Source organism: Brachycentrus maculatus, unplaced genomic scaffold (genome assembly GCF_059751285.1).
Source record: "Brachycentrus maculatus isolate JH-2025_06_01 unplaced genomic scaffold, ASM5975128v1 h1tg000514l, whole genome shotgun sequence".
Classification (NCBI taxonomy): Eukaryota; Metazoa; Arthropoda; class Insecta; order Trichoptera; family Brachycentridae; genus Brachycentrus; species Brachycentrus maculatus.
The window spans coordinates 531,258-551,736 of NW_028281260.1; the positions used below are offsets into that span (position 1 = coordinate 531,258).

At 29.8% G+C, this 20,479-nt stretch overlaps 2 protein-coding genes across 3 annotated transcripts; one reads left to right on the top strand and one right to left on the bottom strand.

Annotated features, from left to right (window-relative positions):
- Positions 1 to 56: 56 nt before the first annotated feature.
- On the top strand, positions 57 to 8,631 carry PGAP3 (Per1-like protein PGAP3). Of its 2 annotated transcripts, XM_088272665.1 has the most exons (7): positions 57 to 295; positions 421 to 578; positions 1,832 to 1,984; positions 2,163 to 2,287; positions 2,605 to 2,741; positions 3,121 to 3,328; positions 4,283 to 8,631. In XM_088272665.1, the coding sequence occupies exons 1-7, from the start codon at positions 154 to 156 to the stop codon at positions 4,347 to 4,349; spliced, it is 990 nt and encodes a 329-aa protein (XP_088128791.1). In that variant the 5' UTR covers positions 57 to 153; the 3' UTR covers positions 4,350 to 8,631. The 2 variants fall into 2 exon arrangements, with proteins under 2 accessions (XP_088128791.1, XP_088128792.1); XM_088272666.1 differs by lacking the exon at positions 4,283 to 8,631 and having other exon boundaries at positions 3,121 to 3,332.
- On the bottom strand, positions 4,281 to 20,227 carry Hsepi (D-glucuronyl C5-epimerase). Its single transcript, XM_088272664.1, has 8 exons — positions 20,010 to 20,227; positions 19,524 to 19,649; positions 18,767 to 18,900; positions 16,963 to 17,538; positions 16,050 to 16,184; positions 15,171 to 15,358; positions 14,316 to 14,480; positions 4,281 to 13,195 (listed from the first exon to the last, which is right to left on the bottom strand). The coding sequence occupies exons 2-8, from the start codon at positions 19,639 to 19,641 to the stop codon at positions 12,829 to 12,831; spliced, it is 1,683 nt and encodes a 560-aa protein (XP_088128790.1). The 5' UTR covers positions 19,642 to 19,649; positions 20,010 to 20,227; the 3' UTR covers positions 4,281 to 12,828.
- Between the last annotated feature and the right edge of the window lie 252 nt (positions 20,228 to 20,479).

Here is a 20,479-nt window from a genome sequence, read left to right on the forward strand (position 1 = left end):
ACTTAATTTTAATTAAATCTGGGCATTTTTTTTTATTAGATGTTAACCCCTGTCTCATAACCTCTTATTGTTAAATGTCAAAATAATGCATCGAATCTGAAATTATTCGTTTGATTGTTGTGTAAATTATCGGGCATAGTTCATGATACTAAAATGAAAACTTTCAATACATGCATGGGAGTTATATTCGTCTTATTTATACTATTTTTCTCTGATACTTGTGCTTCTATGGGAGACAGTTCTCCTTATTTTAACAAATGCTGGGAGAAATGCCGAAATTTCAACTGTACACCAGGTATTATGCTTTTTTTTTTTAATAAACAAATATTTTTATATATTTTATATTTTTATTTATTTTTTTGTGGAATATTATTTCTTATATTTCTTTATGAGAATTATTTTTTATTGTATGATTGTTAGGTGGAGAGTCTTTCAAATCAAAAGTGAATGATGTTCAAGCGGTAATCAATAAAGTGTTACTGTGGGAGTGTACTGATGAATGCCAATATCAATGTATGTGGAAAACAGTTGATGCGTTTAAGGGCCGAAACTGGGAGATCCCTCAGTTTTTTGGAAAGGTACGTTTGATATTAGCTTCTTTCTTGTTTATTAACATTGAATCGATATTGCCAATGAGCAGTACTACGCTGTTCAGCCCTGATTTAACACAACAACTTATTTTTGTTCCCGCATGTGAAAAATAAACTTGTTGGCAATAATTTTCAATGCTGGAAGAGGCGGTTGATGTGTTCGGGGATACCTCATTCAGTATAAAGAAATATTCTTTGATAATTGGTTTCAACATCTCAAAAGAAGAAAAAAATGGTTTCCAACATTTAAGATTTATTTTTTAAAGTTTATCTCAAAAAAATTGAGAAATCTACGTAAGAAAGTCGGAGATATTACTCTCATTACATTTACCATATTTACCATAAATTACTCTGTTTGATTATCATTCAATCAAATCATTAGAACTTGCATTATTCGATAATATACTTTTATATTTAAAAAAAATTAAATCAAAGAAAAAACACTGTTACATATATTGAAATGTGTTTTTAATGAATTAAAAAGTATCCTGAATGATGGAGAAAGGTGTAAAAAAATATAATGAAGTGAACAGATGGATTATTCATTTTATGTGCAGACACGATATGTTCATCACTTTTATTTTATTTTTTTTTAATAAATTCTTTCAAAATTTTATTTGTATGCAAATGGCAAATCGTAATAATTTTATTTTAATGACCTGATGATGGAATGATTTTCCGAATTCGGTAGGCACGAATAAGTGTTTATAAAAGTGGTATTGCACAAAGTGAGCAATGGATAATAAGGAGGGTTTCATTAATATTCACTTTACAGCTTTTTCAAAAACACTTTCAGCTTACAGAAGCAGATTTCCCCTTTGATTTTGTGACATTTTTTTGTTAAATGTTTCAGTTAACCTTTTGATTAATGTGTTTTGATGAAGATTTTATTTGGAAAAGGGGCAGGTTTTTTATTTCAAATATATATTTTATTAAGATGTGTTCTAAACATACAAAATAATACCGACATTGGGCAACGGCAGAGTCCACTACAGTCCATAGACTCCTAATATAATATGGTAAAATCAGTTTGATCTATTTTTTCACCAGGGTGCCTGTACCAGATACGAGCAAAGCCGCAAAGACATATTTTTTTGTCCGTATGTGGTACGGGAAAATCGAGCAAAGGATTTATATAGATTCATTTTTATTGATAACTCGGCTAGTACTCTAAGTCTGTTAAGGCTACTGTGTGATAATAAATATGTAATTAGTAATGATGAAGTAAATTCCTATTCTAGTGGCCATTCAGGCGAGTGTTTGGAATTCAGGAACTCGGTTCAGTTCTAGGATCATTTCTCAACCTAATAGCACACGTGGTAAACAACATAGTTTTGAGGAATCACGTCCCAAATACTCATCCGATGTTTTGGTTGTGGCAAGTTTTCTTTTTGGTAAGTTGTTGAGCTTTTTATTTTTCTTCTTATTATTAAGTGCCCTTACAACTCTCAGATGTATACATATTAACCAATCAGTGTTCTGAAAGTTTTGTGTAAAATTCAATGAATCAGTTAGATTTTTTTATCTTGCTCTAAAGATTTACAGATCTTTGTTTTTTTTATCATTACATAGATCAGTGTGAACTCATGGATTTGGTCAATAATATTCCACACAAGAGATATATGGTTTACCGAGTTTATGGATTATGCTTGCGCATTTTCAATGGTTGTTGTCACATTTTACTGTTTTGGTATGAGGTTAGTATGAAAATAATCAATTTGATGAATAAGATATGGAAAATATATTTCAAAACAAATGATAAAATTTTAAATAATATCAGTAGGTGCAAGGTAAAAAATTGTAAATACCAAATGTTCAACATTCAGTAGAGACAACTTTGTGATCCTTTAGAATATTTCACTTTCACAGTTTTTTGCAAATAAACAGAATTTTTAAACATTATGCCTAGTTATTTTATTGTCTCTTGTATTTAGGATTGTTTAGCTTGTACCTACCAATATGTATTGAGATGTATTTTAATCTGGACTAACCCGATAAATACTGTTGTTTTCAGAGTCTTACAAGAAAAACCTAAAAAGTGGGGAGTAGTATTTTCATGTATTTGTGTCGCATATTACGCCAATCATGTTTTCTATCTATTTTCTGGAAGGATTGATTACGGTTATAACATGAAAGCGAATATTGCCGCTGGTAAGTTAGACATAATTAAATAAAATATCCTTTTATTTTGAAATACAAATCTTTTCACAGTCACTTTTATTGCCGGGAGAAGTAATAAATACAAGAATTAATGCTAAAAATATGTTTTCTGTATTTTTCGACTAATAAGCGTAGAAATAGGTACCAATACACTGATATAATGTGTGTAAGTATTATGCATAGTTTTACTTACACTGTGGCAAATGAATTCCCAGGCAACAGGAACTATATCTCAGTCATCTTGGATGCGCATATTTCTGTTAATATTTTGTTTTATTTTGCTACTTTTGCGACATTTCATACACTTAACTGAATATTTGTTTTTTAAATATTTTCACAATTTAATACTTTTTTTATACATTAATTTCAGGAGTTCTTGGCGGTGTTGGTTGGGCAATTTGGAGTTGCGTACAGTTATGGAGGGGAAAGACTTATGTGTGGCGTTGTCTGGTTTATGTCGTATTGGTCGGAGTAAGCATGCTGTTAGAACTCGGTGATTTTCCACCCAAATTTCAGCTATGGGACGCTCATGCAATATGGCATTTATCAACAGCCCCTCTGCCATTCCTATTTTATAGGTAATAATTATTTTTTTTTTCATAATTTTTTTGAACGTTGTAATTCTGAAGGATATCTAGAATTCTTTGGGATACGAAGCTTGTACTTACCTTTAACCCGTCAAAGATTATGGACAAACCATATCATCCAAAGATGTATTACATTCATATTTATAATTCAAAGACTGTTAATTTAAAAAAAAAATACTCAGGGTAGGCTTCTGTAGGCTTCTTACCATAGCTTCTTTTCGAAGTTGTTGTACAATTATCTTCAATATGTATGGACTTCGTTAATCTGAATTATGTAAAAAACCTATTCATTTTGAGAACACTGATGGTTAAAAAATTACTGAAAATTGTTCAGTTTTGTTATCACATTTTATTATGTGAATTGATAACAATTGTATTTTTATATACAATATTTCTTAATCTTTGGTTTATTATATTGTATAAAATTCTACTCTAAAAAAAAAATTACTCGCTTGTAAATACAGTTTAGTTTACAAGACATCATTTACTAAGGGTTACATACAATTTGAAAGTGGCATAAAAATTCATTGTGCAGTATCTACTACACCTGCTCTCATAATCAGCCGAAACGGGATTGACCCAGGGCCGGATAACGAAAAAGCCGGTTAAAAAGAAGGAAGCAAGGAAGTTTTTTTTGTTTTTTGCAAAATGCTGAGAAAATAGAACATTTATTCTGTTACACATATTTACTACGTATTAAAAATTAATATTTCACAAACTGTAAAAAATATGTACAGGAAAAAGCCACACATCAAGTTCAAGTTGCTACTTGTCTGCGTGTATTTTGGGCACGAGGCATTCCTAGAAGAGGCCGGTTAAGATAGGGTCTACTGTATTTCGGTGTTTTGTGTTATGGCCTGATGAAGGTTATAAGTATAAAGTATTGTTGAACAGTAAGTGATTTTTTAATAAAACATAGAGCAATCAATCCTTTATTTATTCCAGATTCATTATAGACGACTGCAGACACACAAAGAAGAGTGGATTGAAATCAAATGATAAGAATAATTAATCAATCATTTTAAGACTAGTGTCTAATTAACAAATAATTATGTAACTACCCATCGTAGCTAGTCACGTCGCCTAGTTTAGTTTCCATTTATAAATTTATAATATAAACATAATTATAATAGAATTTTTGATATTTAGAAATAATAATTCAGTAACCAAATGTGCATATTTAATTACTAATTTAAACATTCCAACATGTGGTATTATTTTACCTCATAATTAATTTTTAGGCAACACCGTTTTTTGTCATAGTTTTCCTTAAGAATATGAATTGTTTCTTCTCTTTATCTTATTTATAAAATAAAAATTTCTCAGTGATATTTTCATCATACGTAATAATTTTATTAAAGAATGACATGATTTTTTAAAATTTTCATTTGTTTTACTGTGATTTCTATTATAGAAAATGCTAGTCTTTATAAGTGATCGGAATTTTCATTTATGTTAATTATTTTTATTGTAATACGCTTGTGATTATTCCATTTTTATACTTGACCGCTGGTGTTAAATTAAACTAGATATTACAAAATTGACATGGTATTATTTTCTTCCCCAAATCTAGCGAGTTGATTTATTGTTTTGACCATTTCATGTGTGTAGCTCGCAAAAAGAGTTTCAAGACGAGTGTAGCTCGCAAAAAAGCAAAATTGTGACTTCATGCTTTGGAAAAAACTACACTCACGCGTATGTTCATATGTTGAAGGGTATTGAAACATATTTATAAATAAACCGGTTTTCCTTAATAAGTATATATTTTAAATAAAAAAATTATGGATTATCCATAATTTTCCATGATTAGTATAAAACCATTTTTAACATTACATAGGAATAGATTTATTTAAATGAAATAAGAAAGAGTAGTTTTTTGAAGATATATATTTTTTATTGAAAACTATATTATTGTCGACCACATATTCATATGTGAGGCTACATTTTTTTAAATATATAAAAGCACAACATTCTATAAGAAAGACAGATAGATCATGATGTCTACTTGAGTTAATGATTGATTAGTTGCATTAAATAATTAAAAAAAAACTACTTAACAAAGTTATTACATAGTTGTTTCTTCTTATTATATCAAGCTTTTAATAGTTATAAATCATACTAAAAACAAACAAAAATATGGCAAGGAAATTAATATCATGTAAATCAAATACTTTTTCAATACAAAAACAGTCTCACTGTCGGAACATTAAATGTTCAGAATATTTTGGCAAGACGCCATTTTAAAAATAAATAATCAACTAAAAGAGTTAATAATTCTGCATGTCAGGGAGAATTTGAACGATATGCAAAAATATGCTAGGATAGTGGTTTATTACAATTGTGTATTATTCAGTTACATTTTACGACACTTATTACTTAACTTGATACTTAGTGGTACCTTGTTAAATATCGCTAGTTCTTGCAAATAAATATTTGAAGGTATAATACAACCCATAGTACAGCTGGAAATCGGAACAAGAATAAACCTGATTCGATGCGGTAATAACTCATGTTATGTAAAGGCATCTCTGGTTATTCGTTGACTCACCATGAATAAAGCATTTAGCTGCAGCGTATATATTAAGATTGTATGTATGTTATCGCCTGACTGCCAATTCACCAGCAAATAAGATTTTGCAAAGATGTTTTGTAGTTCTATAATAGCATTTAATGTCTTTATATGTACGCCAACAAATAGTCAAATCAAAGGTAAAACTTATTGTGTACTATACCATCATACCATATATATGGTTATACCCATGAGTTGTACCCCTTAAGTAGTAAGAAAATGTCCTCTGATATACAGAATTATTGTACATAATTTTATTAACCTTTAACTTTAACTTATGGCATTTTTTAAACTTTCTTAAGTTAAATTATTTCACAAATAATAGTGTCATTAAATAGGTTATCCACACATCTATATAGCTTTTGCAATGATAGGTGTGGGGCCATCTTTTCTATTTGAAAGAGGAAAAAAAATCCTTATATGTGTCATGTTTTTTCCTCTAGATCTCTGTTTTTTGGAATAACTTAAGATATGAGAAGTCCTCCTGCCAGTTAAAGTAAGCAAGTAGTTAAAGGTTAAAATGAAATCATTATTAAATGAATACAAACAGTATTTTACAATGTTTATAAAAAGTGTAAATAAAAATAAATAAATCAGCAAAACATAGTTTTAAAACCGGCAAGAATATTAGTTTGATCATAATTTTATTATTTCATTATTTTATTTGCCACGTTAAAATGATTGTGAACAAAGGCAATGCAATTAGGAACCAATTTTAAACACAAAAATGTTATTGTACTGGATAAAAATAAAAATAAACTTAAAAATTATCTACCTACAATGTTTCTACTAGTAATTCAGTTTTGAAACATTTTCACATTGTGAAACAAAACCATAGATTATATATTGCTAGGGATGAAATAAAATATATTTTTACTATAAAAAAGGAAAGAATTAACTTGTAACACATATTTTTTTAAAAGTCAGAGTAATCTTGTGATTGAATGTTTTATTATCAATAATATGGAGTATTATATAAAGCTTGTTAATTGAACATAAAAAAGTATATTTGTACCAAATTTAATAAAATTTATTGGCGACGTTTCTTATCTCAGTTGGTAATTCAAATTTAGGCAACTGTCTTTATCCTGCAATTTTTTTTACAAGTGAATAAATATGACAGAATCTTATAATCGATCCCTTAAAAATATCTAATTATACAAATTAACGATAACAACAGTTGATTCTTGATTTTCAGTTTCGGTATCTGGAGTCTATTGTGCTTTGCAGTGATTTTAAACAAAAAAATACTAATCAATATGCAAAAGCAAATTTTAATCAGTCCGATTATAGACGAACCTTATCTTTCAAACGAAATTAGTCCGAAAAAAGTAGGGACGATAATGTTGCACTTGAGCTTTTAACTTTAGAGATGTTACGTTTAAAATAAGAAGTCACTCCACGGATACAGATCACTTTGTAAGAACTTTCTCGCCAGTTAATTTAAAAAGGTTTTAAAACATTAATTCAACAGGCACACTTTAAAAGCCACTTATAAAATATGATAAATATTATTACCTTATTTACATATATTTTTTATGAAACATGGAAGGAATGTATTCAAATGACTAAATAAAATTACAAACAAGCAAAAAAAATGCAGTGAATAAAATAAAGATCATTATAAAAAATTGATAAAACCATTTCTTACTTATTAAAGGACTAGGACAATGATTTTTGTACTTCATATTTGTTAATGTAAGTACAAATTCTAGTCCTACAAATGTGTAAATAAGTTTGAGGTAAGTATAGCAACAGCTAACATCTAATAAGCTCATATTATATTCTACAATCTAGAAATGATATGTACGTAATTTAAGTGCATTTGATTCTTCGTGTGCTTAATAATAAGTAGGTATATTATCAGTTCTTAATATTACAAACATTGTAGCTCTACAAGAGGGACTTATAGTATACAAATTCACATTTCTATAAAAGGAGGACACAAAGGTAGTTAAAATATTTTAACACACTGAGGACAGGAAAGGTATTTTTATTTATTGATTTGGCGTTAAATGGACAGTCCATTTAATCTTCACATTCGGCGATACAATTGTCACAATATTAATTTTTAAGTGTTTTTTTAAAAAATAAAATACAACTTAGTAGACTCAAAAAATCTGTGTTTGATTTAAAATACATAAAAAAAGGTATTTTTACCTGTTCGGTCGATTGATGCTTAAGGACGGGAAGGGTATTTTTACCTTCTGCGCCGGCCTCATTTCAAATTCAAAATACAAGGAATAATTTAATCTTTTCATTTAAATATTATGTACCAATCTCTTTGTCAAGGTCCAAACTATATGTGCATAATTATCAACTTCCGTCGCCAGCGGTCCACAGGTGAAAAAAACACCCGTCCTTAGTGTATTAATAGTATATTTGCATGTTGGCCCTTTAACTACTAAGTAGTAAGGAAGTGCCATGTTTAACACATTTAGTATATTGTCAGTGCATTATGCGCATCAACCAACATGTGGCTGCAGTGTGTTACTTCAGTTTTCAATAAAAACTGATATGGATGTGTTCTAAGGGAAGAGGGTTTCAACAATATACTCTCATCAGTTAGACGGTAAAATTCAAGCCTAAACGCAATGCAAGTGTCGATCCATATTATAATACTAGAAATCAACTGCTAACTCTGGTGATATTTCATGTCGGCAACTCTTTATGACCTATGTCATAGGGCCATAAATCAACAGTTGACTTAGATTCTGTATAGACACTATGTCAAAATAAATATTTAAAAATTTTTGGAACCATGGAATATTTGATATATTTAAGTTCAATACAACTTTGTTATGAAAAAGTCATTAATATTTTTTTATTATACTCATGAATTCTCCCATTATACTTTTAAATTCTCCCAACCGCATACCAAATATACATATTTATAAGTTATACACAAGTAATAGAATACAGAATTCGAGAAATAAAAAGATGGAATAAAAATAAAAATAAATCGGGATTTAGTCTTAATATAAATAAAAAATACTTGCAAAGTTAACATATTAAATAAACATTACTGACTAGTAAAATAAAATAAACACAATACTATATTCACCAACAAAAAAAAATAACATGAAAAAAAATAAAGCAAGAGAAAAAAAAATTTCTACGTACATATTTTTTTAATCTAAATAGTTTCCACCCAATTGAAAGCTAATATGTATTTACATCTTTGTTTATTTAAATACAATTAAATGAGACTTATTTCTAAAGTATCATTAAATAATACATAATCTTGTAAGTCGTTTTTTTGTGGTCAGAGAATACACTGAAGTAAAATGGTAATTATTTTAAGACTGCCCTTAGCTCTATATTATCGAAACTACCACAGTGTGATATCCATTACTTTAATGTAAATAATACGTCCATAAAAAGTTTTATCTATATTTAGTTTTGAAGAGTGATGGAAGGATAATAAATAGTATTTTTACACATTAATGTTGTCAGGAGCTACAGATAACAATAAATAATCAGATGCCACATGTTCATCATAAAATTAAGAATAATTACGGGAAGAAATATAGAAAGGACAACAATGTAAACATTAACATGGAAATAATGTATATGTATATACAAATTGATTTACTATGCACAGTATATAAGTATTATTATTTATATTAAATAATGTATTGGTCCTACAAAAATGCTAATAATGAAAATTGTCACACTATACAGTGACTGTTGGTATTTTCATTTTTCTTATCGCTAAATTTATAGAAAATTATCTCACCCGAGTCTGTTCATACTAAAAATTCTTTATGAGATACATGTACATTAGAAAAATGTATTGAGTATATAAAGAACATTAATACATCTTTTAATTCATAAAATCACTATACAGTGATTTCATAAAGTTGTTGACACAAATAAAATATAACGTAAATAAACAATTAAGTTATTAATATTTTGCGTATTTTACAGTGTACATATAAATGTATTAATAATAAATATATGAACTTGCACAAACATAATGCAATAATAAATTTTGGATGGATTGATGGAAATTATTGATTTACCTAACCTAAGAACATATACATTTTATTTGAAAATGCAATTCGGATTGTGTGCCAATATGCTTAAAATAACAAACATAATAGTAACTTCAATAACATTAATTTTAAAAATATATTTACACCCAGTGATTTGGAAACTAGACAAAAAATTATTGAAAACAATTTGAAATACAATACCCAAGATCAAATTTTTAAAAATACTAAGATTCTTTTCCTGAAAATAATTAATGGATCAATTGATTTGATAATTTGAAAATACAACAACAAACCAGAAAGCATTAAAGATAATATGTATAACTTTCTTTTTCCCAGAAGAAAAAATAGTGATGGAATGAACCGAATGAAAATAATAGTTATTGTATTTATCCATTTAATATAATTATTATTTGATTGTTAAAAATCAAGTGATAAATTCACGAGATTCTAAAAGTACTAAAAACTATTAAATGACTTTTCCCGCAGTTGGCGTGCAATCTGTAATACTTTTGATCATCCCTCTTACACTCATTAGGGACCCAGTGCGGAACCCAAGATTGAAACCTCAATTTCTCCAGACCGAGTATTGACATCGCAATGATTTTCGGCTTAAAATGTAGGTTATTTTTTATACTATCGATAAATCTGTGTAATTACTTGTGAAGAAAAATATTCATTCGTACATTGACATGTAAAAATGAGTTATATTAATCTTGGCAGCCACCATAATTTGAGTAAATATACATGCACCTCCCTTACTCTGTGTATCCATTGGGATAACAAGAGTACTTGTGTCCGAAAGTACAAGAGATGGACAATAAAAGTAGGTCTGAATCGAAATAGCCATTGGATAAGTGTGCAACTCACAATTGAGTAATTCAATTGATTGAAAAATCAAAAGTATTCAATCGTTTATATTGAGCTCCAACCCGAATTGAGTAAATCACTCAACAATCTAGTGAATTATATTGCGTACTCGATAGAACAACATATAGAGACCACAACTTTTATCAAATGATTTGTTCGATGTGATAATAAAATTCATTCGATTCAGAGCAGTTTTCCTGCTAGAAAAGGTTCAATATAATGTAATGTACCTTATGATCCAAATGATTTTTAAACAATCATAAAATAAATACGTAAAATACAAATGTATAATTCAGAGTCAATAGAAATATGAATATCATCAAGATGTTTACTTGTAAATATGTAAGCAAATTATAATACTATGCTATTAATTATTTTAAAAGATATGTACATACTGTCATTAAGTAAGATTTTACCCTCCTTTCTTATGTTAAGTGTAAACAGAAGTTTATAATTTTATTATTTACAAAAATTTCCATAACCATTAACAATACATGTTGTATAATTCAATAGAAATAATAAGTAATATCGTAAAATAATTTTAATATTAATTAAAATAACACTTATGTAAATTTCGAGCTACATTATTTTAACTACCATATTATAATTGGTTTACTCTTCCATTATCGGGTTAGGATTGTTTAATATAAGAATTATTTTTTGTTTGACTTTCCTGGAATACACTTAAAAACTATTTTGATAATTAATCCCAAAAAAATATTTCCCAAACAAAAAATCTCAATATTGGATTGTTTAACATGTTGATATTACTAGGGATTGCAAATAAAATAATACATCAATATTTTTCTTATATATATCATATATAAAAGTTATAAACTAATAATACTTGTTAATCATAAATAAATAATAATTTAAGGTTTAATAAGCGTATATCTAATGGAGTAATTGGGTGGATAATAAATATTATTTGAAAATTGCGGATCGATAAATTTAATACTTAATTCAGAGATTCATTTCAATAAATCAATAATATCGTTTAGATGCATTGTCATGCAACTAAAGATAAAATGGTTATTTTATATAGCAATATTGAGACTGCGCTACTACATTTCCATTCCATTAAACTTGCCATGAACCAAATAGAGGTTGGTAAATGACTTCATTTGTACTATCTATAAATATGATATCGATAACATCGTTTTATAGCTGCTCAATTAGTGTTGGAGGTAGACGATGCAATATATTTTATAATGGTCAATGTATTTTTTCTGTCAACAATGCAAAGATGCAAAGATAGTACAGAAGGTATACAAAAATGAGCGGTCATTTCACGCAAACCACAAGTATAGACAGGAAATATTTTAAACTTTCAAATTAAATAATATTTATAAGCTGAATGGTGTGAAATTTTTATTCTAGTGGTCAAGTGTGTTCTCTTTGTACAAAGTAAAAGGCTACTAAGCAGCAAAGTAGTTGGTAACACATCAATTCAAGGAATGAGTTTGTAATAGTAGTTTGAAATCTGTCATATTAGGGGTGTATCGAGTATTCAAATGATTAGGTTGTGGCTAGAAAGATTTAGCCTAATTGGTTTGATAATCAACACAAAAACTCGGCAATGAAAGAGAACCTTCAAATTGATAAAAATAATTTACCGATTGATTCTGAACAGCCGTATTGACGCGGTTAGAAAGCATGCGGCATCATCAATTCTCTATGATTTTGGTGACCTAATATTCAAGAAATTCAGATTGGAAAATGACTGGCCAAAGCTTTCTTCACTGATGAAATAAATAAAAATAAAATTTAATATAAATCAAACAAAATGTCATTATAAGTTCTTCATCTAACCACAACAAAATAATTCAAATCAGTTACACATCCCCTTGGGTCACAGTTTGGTGTGTGTTATCAGTGACTTGAGCATGATAGGAGCCTTCGATTACATTAGTCTATTCACAAAAGGAACAGACATGTTAACATGTAATTTTTTTGTAGTACTTTGTTTTGTTAATGATAAAAAATCCGTATACAAAACCAGTAAGCTTAATTTTTTTTCCATGTAACACTTTCAATTAAATTTCATGAATTTAATTTCAATTGTGGGGAGCCTTCTTACCCTGCATGTATTCTTCCCACCTGTGCGCAGTAGATGCGAATATAGATTCTTTCTCTAAACCGGCTAGCAAGAGCAGCAGATTGATGTGAGTTGCGTGATAGTCCCACCGGGCGATGTTCGGTGTGATGCCGAGGGTGAAATGGCGAAGGTCGTAAATGCTTCCCGTCCCCGTGTCGTAAAGAGGTAGCATTTTCTTCAAAGAGTCCATTCCTTGGTCGTACAAAGCCTTGGCCTCCGCCCCTTGAGTTGGTCCTGCTATGACTCGCAGATCGTATAGCCCAAGCAGAGCGTATATAAAACCATTCAGGACAAATGACGCAGGCAATGTTGGATATTCTTCATACCTATTAAAATTAATGCAGAACATGAAAAATCAGAACGAAAAATACTTTTATCATTAATACGTTGTTTTAACGTGAATTTGGTATTGATTAATACGTGCAATACAAAATAATGTTAAAATTTGTTAGTTTTGAAATTTTTTGAATCTTTGTTCAAAATTTAATTTTACTTTCTATTCAAACATATACGTGTATTCCTTCATTTTTTCAAAAAAAATAAAACCGGCTAAGAATCCTTATCTTCGTTCAACACCACTTCCGTCAATGTGTGGCTGCAATGTTTGGATCGATATGGGAGCCACGTTCGACGCATAGAATGTGGCAATAAGATAATAGATTTACACACAAAATATGTAATATATTCAATAAGCAATGAGTTAGTTTCATTCCGAGCGTAAATATAAAATGAAGTTATTTTTAATGTATTCTAAAGCATAAGACTAAAATTCTACCTTCGTGAAATTAATAATTTAAAAATAATATTTATGAAATAAAAAAAAAAAGCTATATGTATCACAAAGGATTGAATGATAAATGAAAAACATGATATGTATATGTATTTAATTTTTGATAAATAGTAACTAGTTTTTCAAACAAAAAATTGTAAATATGGGATCCTAGAGGTAATTTCAAAAGTGTGGATGTCACGCCATGATTTTAACAGCATCTGAGTAATAATTTACTAATACTAATGTATTGGTCCGCCTCCGTAGTGTAATGGTCAGCACGCTCGGCTACCGTTCTGGAGGTCCCGGGTTCGATTCCCAGAGGGGGGGGTCAAATAAATATAAGTGATTTTTTCAATCTTATTTTTATATAATATTACCCTGGCCTGATACCTGAAGCGGAGGGCTGATGTGATCTTTCCTTCATGTGTTCATGTGTCAAATAAATATAAGTGATTTTTTAACTCTAATATTTATTCAATAATACCCTGGACTGGTACCTGAAGTGGAGGGTCGATCACCTTTCATTCATATGTTAACGTTCAAGATAACACTGCGTTTATATGATGCAGTGCCCTATGCACCATATGGGGTGCGGATAAGGGTTCGAAGAAGATGAAGAAGAATGTATTGAATATTGAATCCATGATGAAGGTCAATAATACAATGGAACATACCAAACATATTTGCCCAAGAATGTGGTCAATACTCCCCCTTGCCAAGCGGGGAGACGAAAAGGCCTCAGGGCTTGAAGGGCGGCGTGGAGGTATTTAGTGTCGCCAGATCTGTGGGCTGCTCTTGACAGCAATGATATTGCATGTCCTTGACCCATTGAGGAATACCTAAGCAGAAACATCATCACATTTAAGATTTAAAATACCTAAATAAGAACATCATCTTTTTTGTTCTGCTTAACGCATTTTTTGCAGGAAACGCTTAAGCGTTAAAGCGTATTTTACATATTGTTGGTAGAAGGCGCTTATAAGAGTTCTATTTGTTTACTTTGTGTAGAGCGCAAGATACCAAAAAACATTGTACAGATCAGAATTGGGTTTGTAGTTACTTGTGATTAGTATACGACTCTAATTAGTATACTAATTAGGGTCGGAGTTGATGAGAAAAACGCCTGACAACAAGGTGTTTATAAAATTTTAATGAACTCTGACATTACGAACAAACAATACATATTTGCAAAGTGATCAAGATCTAAAAATAACAAAATGGTTGAAATACATTTTATTTATATATATTATACATATATAAGTACAGCTTAAAATTGAGATAATGTATTCTCATTGAGATTTCCTACGCCTTCCTATCTTCATATCTTTACCTAAGATTTTGTTAGATGAACATAAACTGAGATTATAGTCAACTTCACGTCCCTTAAATAGTACGAGAAGGTACTATTTAAGGTACATGAAGATCTGCTAAATTACTTTGTATAGGTTTCTAGTTGAACTGGTCAACTTCTAATATTAACATGAAAAACAGGCATATGTGGGATAAAATAATAGATATTTGGCACATACCATCCGGGTTTAAGTTCAGCAAAACCTGAAGCTAGTTTTCTTCGCACTGGTATCGGCCATCCACCCGTTTCTCCATCTTGATTCTTAACAAACCAATTGGCGGCCGCATAAAAATGAGCCATGTGCTCACTAGACGCAAGGGTTATATTATCAATCATTCCACGCCCACTGAGCGAAATACTAGTTACCTAAAAATAGATAATCACATAGAGCAAAGAAAAATGATTATATTTTATTTAAATGATTTTTTCATTAACATCAATCAGCGGAATACCATTTAAAGTATATAAATTTGTACAAGGTAAAAAAGGGTTATATGGTTCCCACCATCGGGGACATGCTGACAATTTATCGGCAGTTCTGATCTGAATTTCAGTACGCAGATGAAAATAGATTAAGTAAATAAGTACCTCCGCCTCCGCAGTGTAATGGTTAGCACGCTTGGCTACCATTCTGGAGGTCCCAGGTTCGATTCCCAGAGAAGGGGGTCAAATAAATATAAGTGATTTTTTCAATCTTATTTTTATATAATATTACCCTGGCCTGGTACCTGAAGCGGAGGGCTGATGTGACCTTTCCTTCATGTGTTAATAATCAAGATAGCACTGTGTTTATATGATGCTGTGCCCTTTGCACCATTGGGGTGCGGATAAGGGTTTGAAGAAGGAAGAAATAAGTACAAGGCAAACCTAAGAAGGGTGAAGACCCTGGACGTTGTTATTTTAAGTGGATTGGTTCAGTTAATGTAGATCAATATGGTGCAGCTTGGTTAAACTCAGATACTGGTTGGTATAATTGAAATTTTACGGTTTTTATTGTAATAATTATTACATTTTACTATCATTTAACTGTTGATTACCTTAATTGATCTTAACTTACCTTGAACTTTGATCTTGATAGCTTTTTTTTGGGTCTTTCTTGAAAAGCGAGACCTTTTTGAAGATCTATTATTAAATCTCTGGTCAAATGTTTCCATACATTTACTTTACCAATCCCGTGGTAAATATTTTCATCCTGAAAAAAGGAAATTAATTATTGTAGGTATACACTATTTGAACAAATAATATGTTTATATGCAGACAGAGAAATTTGAGAGAACCTTGGTCACTATTTAAATATTGAATCATTTAAATATACACACTCAGCAAGCACGCACGCATGCACACACACACATACAGACACACACACACACACACACACATACATAATACTTTTAGGAATCATTCACTAATTATCTTTCTAGAACATTTGACCTTTTGGATTAATGATTTTTTTTATCTCCTACCTATATAATAGGATATGAACAGTCATAATTATCAAACCTGGACCTACTATAAATTACATATCGCTCACTAATTTCAACAACGTCATTTATCAAAAAACTTGGTTTTTCAGGAGATTGTTTTTAAAGTTCAAAAATATAATAAAACATATTAAAAATAAATATCAAGCCACTCATTGAAATTTTTACTGTGCAACAGATCTTTTTAGGTAAAACCTGAATGTTTTTTCCCATTTGAAAAATATTTAGTATATTAAAAAAAATAATTAAACAATATCTTTTCTTCAAAATGCAAAAACAACACTTTCTGCCCTGTAGCGGGTAAATATTAAGCTAAAAATATGCCGTTTTTGCTGGGATATAGTACATTTTTTGACCATTTCGAAAACATGCACAGCTAAAAGTTTACGATTTTTGATATATGACATTGTTGAAAGGAATGAGCGATATGACATAAACAGTCATAATTATCAAACCTGGACTCTAATATAGATAACATATATGTATTACCTGTGCTGATATCATTACATCACTCGGAATGTAATGTAAAAAGTATGCATCATTAGTGTCTTGATTCTTCAGCCCAACAGTAACGCTCGAATTATACTTTAAAAGTACATCAAAACTCAAAATGAAGTCTAGAACGTGATTCAGCTTGATGTGAATGCGACTAACGACTTGATCATTGGTAGAAAACTGCAAGACGTTTGAATGTGTCGACGGGTCTCGAATCCTAGTGTGAACGGACCCCTTTCCTTCGATCCAATTGGCTTGGGTAATATCTCCGTCATCGACTACTTTTCTTCTAGGCTCGGGTTCCGTTAAGTTTTTGCTATAATGTGCGAGTCCAAACTGCGCTATTTGCGTGGGATAGTAATATCCTTGGGGCTCCCACTGTATGGACACGGGGACTCCGTCTATTGCACTAATACATTTAACCCTATCTCGCACTTCCACATTGTAATTTTCAAAGGTCCCAAACACCCCCCGTGGATCGTATTTCACCTTAGGATGATACACTTTACTGTAACTGTGAGACCACTCGAATCTATCAGTTCCATCGTCGGATGCTAGCTTCCCATAAACCTAGAAATTAATATAAAATTAGACATTACATAAAATTGTAAGTAAATATTAATAATCTAAAAAATAAGTAAAGAAGTGCCTTCTCGATATGGGATAAAAGGATTGCATAAAGTTGGTCACCCCACCGAGATACAGACAGAAAACAGTGGAAAATTATTTTTACAATGTGTATTTTGTTCATATAAATTTATAATATTGTTTATTTCAATTTACTTTGTTTTGTGTTTTATGGCTTGTACTATCAAGATATACATATATATTCTCTAATGTAAATGAATGTCTCGTCACGGGCTATGCTTAGTGTGGCGTTCATCAAAAAAATATAATATTGTAAGAAATAATAATACAGTATTGTATAAAGTATTGGAAAAAAAGAAATAGTAAATAAAGAAAGCAAATGTTGAATGAAATCTCGAAATGAATGATTTTATTTCCATCAAACTTTGAGAATCTAATGCTTTATGAAAATGCAAATAAATATTTGTTTGTAGTTCAGGTTAAGTTTTCAAGATCAGATGAAATCTGCTAGACGCACTGCATACTGTAAATGTGAGCAATGTAAAAAAATACCCAAACCAAATCGACTGTAAATTTTGACGATTCATAACCTCTTGATATATTCAAAATAAATATTGTGACTTTAAAGCCTATCACAATGAAACAGTACATTTGTGATACAATTTGCATCTTTTTAAGGATAATGACTATGGTTATGTTTTTATGGTTATAAACTATGGTATATATATAAACTTGGTATATAACCATTTTACTTTTTTTTAAAGTCTTTTTCACATATCGCTCACTCCTTTCAACAATGTCATATCAAAAATCGTAAATTTTTAGTTGTGCATGTTTTCGGCATGCCCAGAAAATTTGCTATATCCCAGCAAAAGTGGCATATTTTTACTTAATATTTACCCGCTACAGGGCAAAATGTGTTGTTTTTGCATTTTGAAGAACAGGTTTTGTTTAATTATTTTTTAAATATACTAAACATTTTTCAAATGGAGAAAAAACCTTCAGGTTTTACCTAAAAATATCAGTTGCACAGTAAAAAGTTCAAAAAGTGGCTTGATATTTATTTTTAATATATTTTATTATATTCTTAAACAGTAAAAACGATCTCCTGAAAAATCAAGTTTTTTGATATATGACATTGTTGAAAGGAGTGAGCGTTATGTTTTACAAAAAATCATTTTATAATACTAATGAAGTAAAATAAACTTACTTCAAAATACTTGTGTAAGAATGAAAAAGGTATATAAACTTCATCTCCTTCTTTTCGGCATGAAACCGAGTATTCTCCATTTATATGACAATCTATCTCTTCTCCTGTGCTTGGTCTTGTATCTAATGTAAGCCCTATAAAGAGAAAAGATCATTTGGCAAGTGTGGCAAACATTACATACTTATATTTTATTGATTTATAGACATGGTCTATTTGAATAACATTATAACATAGATTGGATTAAACAGAATAAAGAATAACGGAAATTTATGAACCTAGTTAAGACAAAATGAACACTGCAACGACAAGATCTGGTTTGTTTTAATCTAGATAGGTTTACACCGAAGAAGTTAAGATTTTGCTTTGAATTTATATTACAACAAAAATGATAAACTGGTATATAATAGTCAAAATTTGGTCTATAGCAAACAAGGAATGGTACTTCATTATTACCGTAGACATGGTCTGAGATTTTTAATATTTTTTATATATAAAAGATAATAATTTTTATCCGCCCCGTAAATGCCCAGACTTCCATATTCTTCTTCATCTTTGATGAAATGTCAAAAAATAATATGAAAATAACTCCTGTAATTGGAGATAATCCACATTTTGTGAACAAGTATTTGGACACACTCAAAATGTTGTAAATTTTGATATCTCACCAAACATTCCTGTCCACAGTAACGTAGGTAGGTGAAACAAAACATAATTTAAATGGTCCACAGTGATCCGATAAATAACACTTAGAACATACCTGGTTTCAGAGAAGCTATTGAGATATGGCCACATTGATTCCATAGAATAATGATAAAACTTACACCGATACATAATATTAACAATGTAAGTTTAAGATTAATTCTGAAGAACATCATCTTGTAGTCTGAAACATAAGAAAATATGTTGTCAGTCTATACAAATCAAATTTCAAGACTTGGCTGTCTCGCATATTACATACAGATACACTTATCTTTCGGATGGAGTTTTTACAACTTTGTAAGTAAATAGACACAGCAAAAATATTACACATCCATATATGCTCTAAGACTCTGGTAAATAAGACGTACGTCTTATACCCAATATGAGTCACGGCATTTGTTGAATGAACTTTGAATTGATACAAATAAATTGTATACATTCAAGCACCAATAAAAAAAACCTAATAATAGGTAAAAAAACGCTAATAAATATCACTCTAATAAATATCGTTCTCGTTTTACTTGCGAAACATGCAATTACTTACCTTTCAATTATCCATGTTAACAATTCATAGAATCGTATTCAAAATAGAATTTTCACTAAAATGTGGAACAATTAATTTACTTTATAGTGGAAAGAAAATATTTATGAAAACATGTTTCAAATGACCCATATCGATCAAGATTCATTTATTTTCATACGAGTTTGACAGCTGACAATTATTTTTAGTTGCTGTGTTGGTGTTGCTGTCCTGTTATTTATGGTCGGACAATCAAAACTCAACCAGTCAAATAAATCTATGCAAAAGTAAGTACCTACCTACTAGTCTTTTTTTTCGAGTTTTTTGTGTGTTTTGGTCTCGTATTTCACATTTCTAGTTAGCTAACATATAAAAAGTAGCTTTATAAAATATATTGTTATGAAGATATGTTTATTGAAATATATGATCCTTTATGTATTACGCCTTGTGGAATCTTTTTTTGTATTTGTATATATTTTTTGTACTTGTATTAT

Bases quoted from the DNA above. Each gene is read 5' to 3' on its own strand.
- PGAP3 (XM_088272665.1), top strand. From the start codon at position 154: ATGAAAACTTTCAATACATGCATGGGAGTTATATTCGTCTTATTTATA. The intron at 2,742-3,120 runs GTAAGTTAGACA...CATTAATTTCAG, and splicing joins GAAAGCGAATATTGCCGCTG to GAGTTCTTGGCGGTGTTGGT. The intron at 3,329-4,282 runs GTAATAATTATT...TATTTATTCCAG, and splicing joins CTGCCATTCCTATTTTATAG to ATTCATTATAGACGACTGCA.
- Hsepi (XM_088272664.1), bottom strand. From the start codon at position 19,641: ATGATGTTCTTCAGAATTAATCTTAAACTTACATTGTTAATATTATGT. The intron at 16,185-16,962 runs GTAATACATATA...TCCTTTTTTCAG, and splicing joins ATGTAATGATATCAGCACAG to GATGAAAATATTTACCACGG. The intron at 15,359-16,049 runs GTAAGTTAAGAT...ATCTATTTTTAG, and splicing joins TATCAAGATCAAAGTTCAAG to GTAACTAGTATTTCGCTCAG.